This window comes from Nasonia vitripennis, chromosome 5, assembly GCF_009193385.2.
Source record: "Nasonia vitripennis strain AsymCx chromosome 5, Nvit_psr_1.1, whole genome shotgun sequence".
Taxonomy (NCBI): Eukaryota; Metazoa; Arthropoda; class Insecta; order Hymenoptera; family Pteromalidae; genus Nasonia; species Nasonia vitripennis.
The window spans coordinates 16602821-16618005 of record NC_045761.1 but is presented as its reverse complement, the minus strand read 5'-3'; the positions used below and the strand labels follow the sequence as shown (position 1 = coordinate 16618005).

General features: G+C 41.9%; 1 protein-coding gene across 1 annotated transcript; it reads left to right on the top strand.

Annotated features, from left to right (window-relative positions):
• The first annotated feature begins 1110 nt into the window (after positions 1-1110).
• LOC100678775 lies at positions 1111-1973 on the top strand. Its single transcript, XM_003424737.4, has 3 exons — positions 1111-1392; positions 1472-1722; positions 1789-1973. Exons 1-2 carry the CDS (start codon positions 1207-1209, stop codon positions 1598-1600), a joined length of 315 nt encoding a protein of 104 aa, XP_003424785.2. The 5' UTR covers positions 1111-1206; the 3' UTR covers positions 1601-1722; positions 1789-1973.
• The last annotated feature ends 13212 nt before the right edge of the window (positions 1974-15185 follow it).

Below are 15185 nucleotides of genomic sequence, written 5' to 3'. Positions count from 1 at the left end.
TGGATTGTACTCTGCCAAAAATCATAGCTCCAGCAGACCACGAGGAAGCATATTTAAACTACAGAAGGCAGCATTCTCTGAATCTTCAAATTGTATGTTGAATAGTATTGTACAACATTGCGAAATTTCTAAACATAATATGCGGTTAATTTAATTTCTTATCTTACATAAGCTTAGCATCAAAATTATAATAATCGAATTTTCGTGAACATACTCTTACCTTGACAAAAAGTTTATTGTTTTAAAATTATTTTCTATAGGTTGCTAACACAGAATACAATATTTTAAATACGAGGATTTGTAGTGGGTCAACTAATGACCGGTTTGATTGGAACCAGAGTGAAATGCGGGAGGAAATGTATGAATTAAGAAATAATCAGGAGATAATGCGCAATGAGGGACCTTTTTACATAATAGGTAAATTTAATTTATTTAGGGACTCTTCTTGTATTATTGTGTTATAATATATATCGTTACGCAAATAATGATTATTTCAAAATTTTTTCGTTTTTAGGAGACGGAGGCTACACACAGTCTCGTGTTTTGCTTGTACCAATAAGGAACGCGGTTAGAGGTACTCCTGAACATGCTTTTACCACTGCTCTACGAAGAGCTAGAGTAATAGTGAAGAATGTATTTGGTATTTTAAAAGCAATATGGAGATGTATTAACAAAGCCAGATGTCTCCATTACACACCTCTATTCGCGGCTGAAATTGTACAGGCATGCACAGTACTATATAATTTTTTAAGTCAACAAGGGTGAGTCTAAAAGCTTATATAATTATATCATAAATTGACAATGAATATGTTTATGTTATAATTTATAGAATGCCAGTTCCTGATATTATCGAAGCTGAAGATCGAGACATATTGCAGGATGCCAATAGGGGACATAATTTACATGCTCAAAATGAATATTTACTTGGACTTGCTGAACGGCAAAGAATTATTAATGCATATTTTAATAATATTTTGTAACCTACAATAAAGTACATACATTTTCTATTTAATTGTTTAACTGTTACTAACGGCAATTTGAAAAACGCGCTAAATATTTCGGACTGTCTGAATAAGATGTGCGGAACGCCGAAATCTCGAACGTGGGGTAAATTGTAAACATGCTTACTTAACGTATTCCGGCATAAGACAATTTTGTCGCATGCATCACAATTAAAATAAAAACTAAATATAATTAATTGGCAAAATGATATCAAAAGTTACTAATGATCAAAAAGAGTGTTTGTTATCCTACATGGAGGATCATAGTGGTTTTGCTGCTCACAAGTTCATGGGACTTGATGGTACAGCCCAACGACATGAGCAATGGAATAAATTGAAGGTTATGTTGGATAGATTGGGGCCAGAAAAAAGCATTGAATCATGGTCAAAGGTAAGTTTTTAAATGTAGACTGATTTTTCGTTAGGGATTATCAATGATTTTAAGTACTGGACTGACATGAAATCGGCAGCTCGACACTATAATGCAGAAAAAAAATAAGAAAAACAGAAAAACTGGAAACCATGCAGATCAAATAATAGAGATTAATTGTCAACACGAAAGAGTACTCAAAATTGTAGGAATTTTATCATGGGAATGATCTTGCGCTTATACCAGTAATGGGCGTTTCTTCAAGAAAATTAAAATATAAGGAAGCTGTATTGTTAAAACCAGATGAAATCACTGTTCGTTTACAGCAAATTCATGAAACTATCGCAGAAAGTAAGAATTATATTTTGAAAATATATTGTATCATACAAAACTTTAATTTTTATTGTCTACTTATAGTTGAAACATCAGATTTAACATCTAATAAAAAAGATGGGATGCAACTCAACGAACAACGAACGAAGCAACACCTCAGAATGTGTATCAGACGGCAGTTTTAACAAATCTTAGCCGAATTTTAAAAGCAGTGCAGGATTTGAAATAACAAATTTGAAATAATTTTAAATAAAATAATTTCATTTAAATCTTTATTAATTTCAATTATTACTTAGATTATAACCTAAAATATTTCAGGGACTCGTCTGTATTTGCAGCACGTAACGCAAACCATCGCAAAACGATTCGGCGCATGCGCAAACGTATCAAAACGCATCGTATCGTATCATGGCGATGTACATCGCTCCGATACATACACATGTACCGCTAGCCTGAATAGCACCTCTGCAAACGCGTGGGTAGCACTCGCGCGCATGTAAAAGAGCCGTAACATAAAACTCTCGACATCGGCGTCGACATTCGCTCGAAATTATGAAGATACTATCGTCTCTCGTTTCGCAATACGCGGCCGTACGATGGCACACTTTCAGCAGGACGGGATAGCCTGGTGGGAGTAAAGAGGGAACGGGAAGGGCGTCGAATAGAATTTTTTATGGCAATGCATTTTCCGCCTGCATGTTTCATAACGCTGCTCCATTTGTACGTATACGCTGTATACCCACTACCTACCCACTACACCCACTCGCGCCAGATTCCCCCCGTGTCTTTATTTTTCCGCGAGTACTGCCGCAGCGCGCCTCTTCTTTTTCGATAATGTATCCTCTCGCGCTCGCACTAAGCTCTCCTACTGCTGCGCCTGATCCTCGCGTCCGATCTTTTCTATTTTTCTTTGCTTAAGGCGCTCGGCGCCTGGGATAAGAGGTTGGCTGTGCCTTACACTTTTGGATTTTCCGGACAGACCTGCAGGGTGTATGAGGAATATGGTGAAAAATTCGTGTTTCAAGAATTCAGGAGATCATCAACATCGGGTTGAGCTGATTTGCTTGCTTTGTTATATAGGCCGTATTTATTTGTTTGGAGACTTTTTATCGTCGCTCTGTACGAAAACTAGCACAGTTCAACATTTATACTAAGAGTTACACAACTTATTTTACATACGTACGGCTTAAAATTAGCCGCGAAGACCATAGTACAATTCGTGCATTCACCACGAAGATAAGCACAACTTAGAGTAACCAAATCGCAGGTTCTTCCCTGGGCTGTTCTAGTCCTTACGGCATATTTGAACTATGTGCGCTACTCTTCGTCGCAGCTAACTTTTATTTATGCTATAGTTTTCATTGGAAATTCAAACTGCGCTAGTCTTTAGGGACCTACGATATAACGTGAATAATTTTTAGAAACATAGATTGACGAGAATTACTGTTTTGCATTTAAACGAACCTGATAATGAAAAATCCATTTTTGGCATTGTGGATATAGACTCTGTTTATTTAAATGGATACTTAATTCGCGTACAATTTTGAGAAAGAAATTCAATTCACATAATTTCAATTGGCTGTAGTAAATATTTCATTTTGATGGAACACGCGCTTGAAAACACGGAAATTGAAATCCGAAATAGAAATTTTTTTTGAAGTGATAACTTCTTATGGGACGGTGAACCTACAATGTTTGTAACTTCTGGAATGCGTTACAGTGATATCTATAGGTATACTGGTATAGGGCTCTTAGCAGTTAGCTCTCGACCCGGCAGGCCCCCTTCTCCGCGCGCAAAGCTAAATATAGATTTACTCTCTTAGGACCTTATAGTACACTCTCTCCGGGCGCAGGGATAAGTATACATATAGCTATACTGTTTTCGGACCCCCACCCTCTCCGAGCAATACCTATAGATTTACTCTCTTATGTATAATATACCGCATTACTTTGCTTACGCTTTCCTCTACTGTCTTTCTCATTCTCTCTGTACTTCTCGTTGGTATATCGCCTTCTACAGACAGTGACACTGTGTATTTGTTATCCAGTGTCATACGAATTGTTAAATGCATAATTGTGAAAATAATTGAGTGAGCTCTATCGGTACTTCGAGGAGGGTAGCTTACCGATCGGCACAGCTGATTCGGACACACGTCAATTTCGGTTATCGATACAAGAGGATTGCAATACGAGATCGTGTTTGTACTAAATAAATTTTATATAATCACAACCAATATTAACGTAGTAGATGGGCTTGCGAACGGTACAGTTGGAAAATTAGTTTAGATAGAAACTAACGATCAAAATGAAATTACACGTGTAAGGTTGCACTTACAAGATTCACCAAAAACTGGACCAAAAATAAGACTAAAGGCTGATGCTCGCATAACTAAATATAATATCCACCCTCAAGCGGTGCCAATAGACCGAAGAACTGCAACTGTTTACTTAAATAATAATAAAACCATTATTGCAAAAAGAAATCATTTTCCGTTAGTATCAGCATGCTACTTTGAAAACAATACTTCTGTATTTTTATAATGCTTTCCAAAAATTATATTAATTTGAATAATAAATAAGTTCATATAGAACCCGAAAAATCTTGGGTTCCCAAGATTAAACAATACCTATTTTTTTGCTGGGCAGTTTAAATTTTTTTATGGGAATTTAACACCGAGAAAATTATCGAAAACAAGCCACGATTCAACTTTACCTACTCAGTGTATGAAGGTGCAATAAAAAAATGTGTATGAATACGATCAAAGTATCCAAAGAAAGCTTCAATTTAAGCGCTGGTGAGTTAAAAATGGTTGCCTAGGCAAAAAGTTGTCTAGGCTTGAAAATAGTAGTCACGAAGAGTAAGATGTTTTACGAAAATCAGCGATCTTTCTCTTATTCTTAAAATTCTTATAACTTTTGATCCAAGCAGCCAATTTTAATCATCCAGAGCTCAAATTAAAGCTCTTTTCTTTTATTTTTGTATTAGAAAATTGGATTAACATTTTAATTTTACAATCAGCTATGTATATGACTATCAATTATGGTTGTTTTTTTATCTTTTTTATCGTCATATATATATAGCTGATAGCAAAATGAAAATATTAATCTAAATTTTCAAACCGAAAACGGAAGACAAGAGCTACAATATTCTATAATAGGCATCATTCTATAAAATAATATTCATGTAGCACAACACATAATCATCCGTAGTAGTAATACGGGTTTTACCAGATTCATCGTACATCGTAAAAATGAATTTTAATCATTGTAGAATAAAGTTATATCGATCGAAGTCCACAAAAAAGTATAATCGAAAAATACACCTCTCGCAGCAACGAAGAACTGGTCAGGCAATTTTCATTCGGCGGTTGAAAATCGATAATTGGCGCAAAAACGCACGTGCAACCTGTGAAATTCGGCGTTTCATCTCCTGGCCCACATACGGGATGTAATCCAATATTTCGCTGGAAAACAAAGCGCCCTGCGCAATCGAAATTTTAGTTATTCCTCGTAATGAAAAAAAAAAGAAAACTAAATCTCTCGCGCAACGCGTGGAAGTATATCCTTCGGCGAATAACCACCGTCACCGCTCGAATTCCTCGAAAAATAATAGATCGCTATATTCTCTACGGGAGCGCTAAGTGATTTCGCTCGAAACTCATCGGGGATGATTCTTTCGGCTGATGGTATCCCTCGAGAGTGAAACAACGAAATTGGATCGAGGTATGTATGCATTTGTATACATTTTTCCGAAGCTATCAGAGCCATTCGAAGCGAACACTTATTTAATTTCCCTGGCTCGCGGCGTATTTTTGCAGGAGCGCACAGCGTACGCTGAATCTCTCGCATTTCCACAAATGAAACCTCGATCCCCAAAGCAAACACAAAACACATCGCAGCTCTATGAATTTCACGGCAACGAGCCGTCTTTACCTGTACGCAACCGTATTCTTCAAAATGAAAAATAGAAGCAAAAGCGTTCTGCTCTGATTCGCGCAAAAGCAAGCGAGGGATTCGATCGGCTGAAAAAATACAGAAAAGCAGCAGAAATAATAATTCCCTCCGGAACTCGGCGAAACGACGGCACGATAGACGCCACATCAGGCGTGTATACCTAGCTGGAAATATCGGAAATAATAATTTGTCCACCGTCCGGACGAGAGAGAGAGAGAGAGAGAGAGAGAGAGAGAGAGAGAGAGAGAGAGAGAGAGAGAGAGCTCTAAGGAGCAAAAGCAATCCAAACAGAGGACCCAAGCGAAATCTTCGCGTTATACTTCTGTTTACCTTCGGCCCGCGGGCTTTTCTGCGATTGCTCGGAGAGTCGCATCGACGACGTCCTCCGATCGGCCTCCGCAGGACCACCATCACCACGACCACCACCACTACTTCGTCCGGTGTTTGGTTTTGAGATTGAAGGAGGAAGAGTACAGCGAGAAGAGGAAGCTGCCTCCAGCTTCTTGCGCGCAATCGGCGCTGCGATCGATTTCCAATCCAATTATCAGGAGAATGCAACGTGTAAACCGCGCGCAATATACTTTCATGAGAGCGGCCGAAGCTTGAGTCGGCCGGCGCGCGTGGATTAGCCCCGAGAGTTGCATTGGAGGGCTTGATCAATGGGATTTATTGGAAGTCCAAGGAAAAATTGTTTTACTCCAACGGTGTGTACGTTATTCTCGATAACTCTGTTATACGTAAGAGTGTATATGATCCCCGGTATCGAACGTTTGTTCGCAGCGCGAAAAATTCAAGATCGCAGAAATGCAAGCACGAGAACGCAACGGAAAAGAAATTTAAAACATTCTCTGGAAATGAAAAAAAATATGCGCCCACTTAATACCGTAAAAATTTCAGGGTCTCTGGACAGCGCTGGCCGTCCTGTCGTGGAATCTGCCGTGCGCGGACGTGTACACCCCCACAAAGGGTCGGAGCGGAAGTGGAATTCCACGCAAGGGAGGAAAAAACCAGAGGGTATGTATACCTACGCATCGCGTATACGGGAGGGTAATGAAAGAAGACGGACGTAGAGGCCGGCTCAAAAGACAAGAGCGAGGACGTGTACACACAATGCCAAGGAGGTAAGCTCGCGAGTGATCGAGCCGTGTCTTTCGGCTTTGGGCCTCGTCTCGAGGGGGCAGGCCTTCTTTGTGTGGGAGTTTAATGGTCGATGCATGTGTTTTCTCGAGCTCTCGAGGCTTCTTCTTTAATTCCAGGCGTTAGCTGATTGGAATGGGAGTGCGCGGGGTACGTACTAAAGTTGTATTTCTTCTTTCAAGGAGATCATGAATTTTTTGTTTGCTACCCGCGAGGATTCATGCCTTTCTTTGACGTAGCGAAACATTGTTGATTACGACAATGGCTCGGGAAATCATGCTGAAAGCTAAGTTTATTATAAGAAGATTAATTGACAATGGCAAACCAATTCATTAGTGCACTGTGCAATCGTACGTAATAGAATAATAGTCGAACATGAATATTATTAAGGACGTAATCAAAATCGAATTTCCTCGTAATTAACGATGATAAAGCTCATCGTGAACCATCAACAACTAGTCCATCTCGTCAGAAGTGTAATAAACTAGCGAGCCTAATCAGAGTCCCGATTAAAGCGGAGCACTCGTAAAATCGTCGAACTAACAAACCAAAAAGACGCTCGCAATCCTGCGATAAAATCGAACTCTCGAGGCACGGAAGGCGAGTCGGTAGCTGATTCCGGCATAAACTCATAATCCAGCCCCTTCTCTCTCGGCGGCTTCAGGAGAGAGAGAGAGAGAGAGAGAGAGAGAGAGAGAGAGAGAGAGAGAGAGAGAGAGAGAGAGAGAGAGAGAGAGAGAGAGATCCACTCTGCCCGGCCCTTCTTCCGTTCCAATTTCTCCCGAAGTGAGTCGCTTCTCTCTCTCTCTCTCTCTCTTTCTGAAATGGAATTTCCCTGCGTTTTTTCGAGTATCCCTCTACGTCTATTTGCGGCCACTTAGTGGTCTGCGATAGTATAGCGATGGTTCACGTGTGGTCATACCGAGTAAACAGCGCTTCGCCATTCCGAGAGACAACATTGATTTCCAATGTTTAATTCTTTATCGAGTCGATCCCCTGCATCGACGTAAACAAAGAAAAGGAAAACGAATTTCTTGCGAGTAACTCTCGGTCTGGTTACGAGGCTCTTCAGGGCGTTCGATTACGTAATCCGCACGGCCAGTCTGACTCTGTGTGTACCAAGAGTAGAGTCTATCGAACGACCTGTCGACCAAAGCAAAGAGCGCGCGGTCTCTTTCACGTCTGACACTTGCCGCGACGATCGCGTCAAAAGTTACCCAAGGGAGAGAGAGAGAGAGAGAGAGAGAGAGAGAGAGAGAGCCTGCAGCCATCGAGAGGATCGTTTTTCGAGTTTAGCTCTCTCTCGGTCTAGTTTCGGAAATAGGCTCCGGCGAAAGTTTTATCGCACAGCTCGTATCGTGAATTCTTTATACGACCGGACGTGTATGTGTGTGTGCTTTTCGTCGAGTGAACTGCACCGGATTTCCAAAGCTCCTTGTTGATTAAATGTTTCTCGCCATTTTTTCTCTCCGCTCGGCTGCGTCGTGCGAACGAAACGTCGGCGAGTTGAGAAATAAAAGAAGAGGTCGTGTCTCGCGATTTCCCTCGCCTTTAAATACAATTCATCTGGTACAGGGCGAACAGTCCTCTCGCGACCCGGTGAAGGAGCCACCCTTTCAATTCCCCACTGCCTCCAATTTCGCGTCGCGCTGCCCTCCTTTCGCCCTCCCCTCCACCCTCCCTCTGCTCGCATTCCATTTGCACTCTCATTCTCCGGCTCTTTTTGTTCGCTGACTTTCGTTCCTTTTTCGTCGTTTGACTCGCTGCCGCGTGAGCACAGGTGAGCGTCTCTGGAACTTGGCTCGATAAATTCGCGAATTTCGTCGCCGTTCTCGCAGCCGCGACCCGTTTTTGAAACGAATTCACTTTCTCCCCCCCCCCTCTCTGTATGACGTTTTGCTTCCTTTGAATTCTGCATTGGATTCAATTCGTGATAAAAATTACATTATCTTGAAAGTTTTCGAAAATCGAGATTCGTGCGCGCTTGGCGAGGAAACATTGACCATATCGAGGAGTATCGAATCAACGTACGATATCGAAAAACAATGAAGCCACTGATGATATACGGCTGATAGGAGTCGTTATATGTAGAATAAAAAAACGAGGCCGTTATTTTGCCAGCGAACTTCTCTCGACGACACGCGATGAAGTTCCGATAGCATCGGATTTTACATTTCAAGTTCCAAATACATACGTACGTGCGGCACACGATTATACAGTCCATCACTAGATATCTATTCAAATTGAGAAAATCCTGCGCTGCTCATTTGAATACCTCGGCGGCGAAGGCTGCAGATGCATGCGAGGGTAAACATTTGAAATCGCGTGGAATTTCACTTAATTATGCTCCCATTCAATTATTTGCTCGGCAGAATGTAAAGCAAACCGTTTGATCTAATCCCTGCAGGATTCCGCGCGAGAGAAGAGGAAGATTTTAATCGGCATTAAGCCACGTCGGGAAAATTTCCGAAAGCGCTTAATGAGTGAGATTTTGAATTCAGTAGCAATTCGAGAACTGCGTTCTAATTACGATAGCAGTGCAAACACTCATCAATCTCCGAGAGAGAGTCATTTAAAAAACAACCTGTCGAGCGGGGTTGCGGGACGTTGATATAGTTATATCGACTCGCAAGGCTCTCGGCTAATTTGCCGGAACGTGTAAGGGCTTGCAATGGTAATTTACGTGATCGTATGCGCGCGCGAGAACGTCGCCTGCAGAACTACTCCAGCGAGTCACGGGGGTCGCCGGGCCGCGTCGGAAGGGCTCATTAAAGATTGATGAATGAAACGGGACGTTTCTCCGCTCTTGGCCTGCGACACGACGTCGTCGTCGTCGCGTGCAAAGCGCGTATTAAAAATCAGAGCAGCTGGGCTGGACTGCTTACACGGGCATTGCAGTCATCTCCAGGCTTTCCGAGAAAAGCTAGGAGCCGATCCATTAGCGTCACGACAATGTCGCGCACTTGTGTGCACTTCGAACTCTGATGGGCGATTATTGTTTTCGGAAAAGGGCTGCGCAGAGTCGTCGCGTGATTTACGCGGGGACAGGTTGTTCAACGATAATCTCGTCCGATCATTCAAGACTGTTTCTACTTAAAACTTTTAATCGGCCTATACTCCGGACGTGAAAAATACCTCGTTGGTGAAACTCGATCTTCGACTCGTCAGAGATATCATCGGCGCGTCACGCGTCGACGTTAAATCTCACCTCCCCGCAGCGAAGCGCAGAAGCGCATTTCCACGAGTTCTGCGCTCATAGCCGATTCCCGAGGCGTCACTCGATACGCCGACTACCTTGATCTTCTTTTTCTTCTTTTACTACTTCTTCGTTCGCGAGATCGACGAGAGAGCGAGCAGCGGCAACTGTAATACACCGGTATCAAGGGAGGCAGGCGTACAGGCGGGCTAAGTCCATAATCGAAAGAAGCTTCAACTGTCTGCCGAGGATTACCCGACGCTTATAGACGAGCGAGAATTCTGACTGACCGGGTGTATATACTCGCTCACGGAGGTCTCGTATCTTGTGTAACCCGCTTGTATGATCTGAAGCGCGCCAGGATATATACGCTGGTAGAAAATTCATGATTATAACCATAACTTCTTTATTTCTACGGACACAGATAAGAAATTCACTGACTTGTAGCTTTTTCAAAACGTAGCTACCATTCAATCGTGCCATTAGCAAGTTACGTATTGTCCAGACACAATCTATATGTCAATCTATAGTCCTTCTTTAAATAAGAGATTTAAATATTAGCTTAGAGAAAATTGTTTGGTTCGTAACTTTCTTCAAACTATTGTGTATAATCCAATACGAAAAGCATTATTAACTACATATAATAGTATGACGTTTTCATACTTTTTGTACAATGGCATAATTAGATTTGTCGAACCATTTCCACTTTCTCCAACCAATATAATTAGATTTTTAGTAAGCAACCGAGTATTGTCTGAATTTATTATAAAAGGGCTGCTCTTCACACGTCCTTCATAAGTGGAAGATTGACAAATAATTGAATTGAAAACTTAAAATTTATAAAATTAAATTCTTAAAAACAAAACATGCATTGAAATGGTCAACAAAATAAAAACGGTTATTTTTTTCATTATTTTTTTTTAACACGTGCATGGAAAAGACCCGTTTCCATGCATCTAAACTGAATGGCAAGCTGTTCATTTCGAGCGTGCGGGAGGGAATGCCTCCCGCTACTCAAAAACACTCAATATGAATTATTTATATCCATACAGAACATTTTCCTAAAATACCATGCTTTATGAAAAAATGCCTCAGAGCACGTTTTTAAAATTTGTTACGACAACTTCAAAGTTTAGCGTTGCACAAAGCTTTCTTCAAGAAAAGGAGCAAACTTTTCCAAGATATAAAGTATGTACTTTTTGACTTGTTCAAGTACCTCAAATGGAAATCAATTTTCCTATAAAATTGTTATGTTTATATTCTTCAATAGTTCAATTCTCTATGTTATCATGCATTCGGACATACTCCTTTAAAGATGCGAAGCAATGAACATTAAAATGCACCTTCTTATCTTATTGACTATATAGAAGGCAGAGCTTGCTAATGTATAATCTCCTTTTGCATGTCGCACAGTTGCAAAGTAGAATAACTGCGCAAAACTCTAACGATATTAAACTTGCCTTGACAGATTTCAACCTCTCAGTACTGAAGCTACCATATAAGCCCGTCTCGAGAGCAGCTCAGGCTTGTTCCGATATCACGCCGCAGAAAGCCTGGCGAAAGAAGTAGAGCCGCGAACGAGCGGGAGAGAATGAGAGAGAGAGAGATGGAGAGAGAGAGAGAGAGAGAGAGAGAGAGAGAGAGAGAGAGAGATAGAGAGAGAGAACGCAAGCTAAGCCGTTGGTGCGCCTGGAGGCTTTGCGCCTGTTGAGGTACTCCTTTTCCCGGTACGACGATGAGCTTGGTTGCAGCAGCAGCTCCAAGCGCCAACTTAAATGACAGTTGAGAAATATAATTTCCCCAGCTGTCAAATGTGTAAACCAGATCTCCTTGCGCGCGATCGTGCGTGTCACTGAAAGGACGACGACGATGCAGCGCACTGTATAGTGTACACTGCAACTCTATCAAGTGTACGTAGTGTGTATATATATATATATATATATATATGCTGGAGTTGCTACAAGCGAGAAACGAGTTCGACGAACTATTCACCCTCGACGTCGGGAATAATGCGCGCCAAATTCAAATTGCGCGATTACGAGAGTGCCGAAGGCGTACATGCGCCGGATCTTTTCCAACTGTCGGAAGTGGAAGAGCTTTGGAAGATACGCTAACTCGTCAAACTATCGCGATGCTTATCAGATTCGCCGCTCCAACAAAAAAGCGTGGAGAAGATGGAGCGGAAAACTGGATTAAGAGCCGAGTCGCGTGACGCATAAGTATACGCGTGTGAGCTGTATACTTACTCACGTCGAAGCGGAAAGCTCGTCTGGCAAAGTAATTACATTCCAGGAATCTCGAGACTCCTCAGCATCTCTCGTTCGCGGATGCGTTAATTGGAAATTAGCACATTTGCTCGTGGCGTACTTATACCCGAGCAGCGTTCCCTGCTGCAGAGCTGCGCAGAGAGCGAGGCAATTTTGAAAAAGCTCTTAACGGCCTCATTTGGCCGTCAGCCCCGAAAAGTCACGCGCAGCTATACTCGGCGTTCCATTAGACAGGGGCCTGGAAATTGTCGTCGCGCGATGGCCGCTTCGTCTCGGAAATAAAAAGAAGCGCCTCTCGCTCGCCGCACCTTCGCCGAAAGCGATCGCGCTCGCGCGCTTAGCTCATTGCGCTTTCAGAGTGTAGCTCGCGCGGAAGCTTCGAGATCGCTAACGAACTTGCTCGCTCGAGTGCTGCAGCTCGTAAAGCCCGCGCCAATCTCGGGATTGTTCTTCTCTGGGCCGTATATAGCAGTAGCGCCGCTCTGCAGCCTCCCCGAGTATATATAAAACGCGAAGAAGGTCCTCGCGCGGCTGTATCTCTTTTACGCGCGAGCCGGCAATTACTTTTGTTCAAAGCCGGCGGCGCTGCTTTGGCACATGACGAGATGTTTTATTCTCCCCGGTTGCGGAAGAAGTACGGGAGAGGAGCTGTGATTTTTGAGCACACGCCCGAGCTTGATTTCATGCGCGGACGGAGCGAATTCTCTGCTGATTTTCAAATGGAAACATTCTCTGGAAAGCGACGACTTGCGACGAAATTATGGACCTCGTAGCCGAGAAAAAGAAACCTGAAAGCCACGCTCGGCCGTTCGTTTTTACACATTTTTTATCTGTACCGCCCGGTACACGATGTTAAACGGTAGGTCGTATACACACACACACACACACGCGCGCGCGCGCGAACAGGCGAGTCGCGCGCGTGTCTGCGTAGTGTGTATACTTTGGTAACTGGCTGCTGCGGTTTACGGCTCGCCTTTTCGCTCCGGCGTGACACTGCGTCGGGAAGACCAGTCGGAGCCGCGATAGCGAGGGATGGACCTGCCAAGAGAAGAGAGAAGTAGTTGTAGTTTGGGTAGTTGAGGGCGATGTATATGGGTAAGCCGGTTAGACGGAAGTAGTTTCTCTCCGGAGAACTGTTGGGAAAGATAGACTTCTTTATTGTAAATTTTAAGTATTTTCTTTTATGGAACGATAATTTTTTAACTGCATTATGATGGTTCTCCTCTCTCTCTCTCTCTCTCTCTCTCTCTCTCTCTCTCTCTCTCTCTCTCTCTCTCTCTCTCTCTATTAGGGAAACTTTACTCAATTTTCTTGTTTAAACAACGATATCGAGTTACTGCTTTTATCAGATCGCTAACGACCGGAAGCTCCGCCAGGCGGCGATTCCTTTTTTTATGTTTACGTTAATAGCGCTGCATTAATTTGTAATGAAATAGCCGTGTTAAGCAGGGTTATTCTAGATTTAAAAAATTCGTTATTACTCAAACTGCAGAAGCGGATTTCGTTCTATTTTAAGCAATTTATTGTGCGGACTCCAATCGCTAATTTTTCCCCTTTAAAATCATTACGCAGCATTTAATTTTCACCTCAGAGAAAGTACAGCTCAGCGGAAATAATGCGTACTCGTTGGAAAAAGGTCAACCAATTCAAACTACTCACCCCGTAGCTTTGACGCGCCGAATTTCTCGTCCCCTTTTCCTAATTATCCCTCTCTCCCATCAGGCAGATATACACTCGTAACACCTCGCATAACGCGAACGCGCGCATCCTTTTATTTTGCCTCTCTATAGCTATACTGAGAGTAAGACTGAAATTCTAGCCAACGGAAGGGGGCATTTAAATTTTCATTAAGGCCTCCCCGGCATTTTGCCTACACTCGCCACAACTACTCTGCCTTTTGTCCGTCGCTCGCCTGTATGCTTTTTTTTGTCCTTGCGTCAATTTGACCCTGGCTCTCCGGGGAATTCTTCCGGCCGCGCTAATGCTGGATCGTAAAATGAATTTTATGTGTACTGCTCGCGCAAATTCGTTGCTTTTGCCTTTCTGATCGGAAAAGGATTTAAATTTTCGTTTAAGACGTGGACCTAACGAAGGGTGGTTGCTTTTTCTTATCGACCATTTTCGGAGCCATTGTGTGCGGCGGAGCCTCCCTACTGCAGCAGCAGATTTTTTTCGGCTGACTGAACACGAGAAATCGCTGAGTAAGCCCGCGATAACGAGCGTCTTGTGTGCGAACAGAAAGAGCCTTTAACTTCGGAAAATTGTTTTGCGATGCGTGATGGTGTATGTTATAAAAACAGTTTTCCAACAAATTTATTTTCATAATAACTGATTAGTCCGGCTTAAAACAATTATAACTCGATCATATGCGAGAAACGTTTACGCGTCCAACTATATATATATATATATATATATATATATATATATATATATATATATATATATATATATATATATACGAGCATCCTATTCATTCAACGAATACATAAAATTTATCGGAAATTCTGACTCAACTTTTTGCAACATTTACTAAATATTAAAGGAAAGAAGAAGAAATAATCAACCTTTGCATATTTTTCACTTATTTTTATATTTTCAAAATCAGTATGAAAATTAGCTACATCGTATATTGCGTTATGTTTTATAACTTTAATAAGTTTAATCGCATGAATTTCGTTAAAAAATATCGATTCATTTTTGGGATATTTTTTACAAACACTAGACTTGGCGCAGTGCGCTGCGCGCACTGTAGTAGGCTATAATTTCATTAACTTATTAAATGGAATATAAATGATTGATATTTTTAATATTTGTTTTCTATCACGGAAATATATCAAACTTTACAATATATGATTCATTTCGCGCTCATATAAATTTCAAAATTGCCGCGGCTTCGTCGCCAACTTCCTTTTAAAATTTTAAGGTTA

Bases quoted from the DNA above. Each gene is read 5' to 3' on its own strand.
- LOC100678775 (XM_003424737.4), top strand. From the start codon at position 1,207: ATGATATCAAAAGTTACTAATGATCAAAAAGAGTGTTTGTTATCCTAC. The intron at 1,393-1,471 runs GTAAGTTTTTAA...TGAAATCGGCAG, and splicing joins GCATTGAATCATGGTCAAAG to CTCGACACTATAATGCAGAA.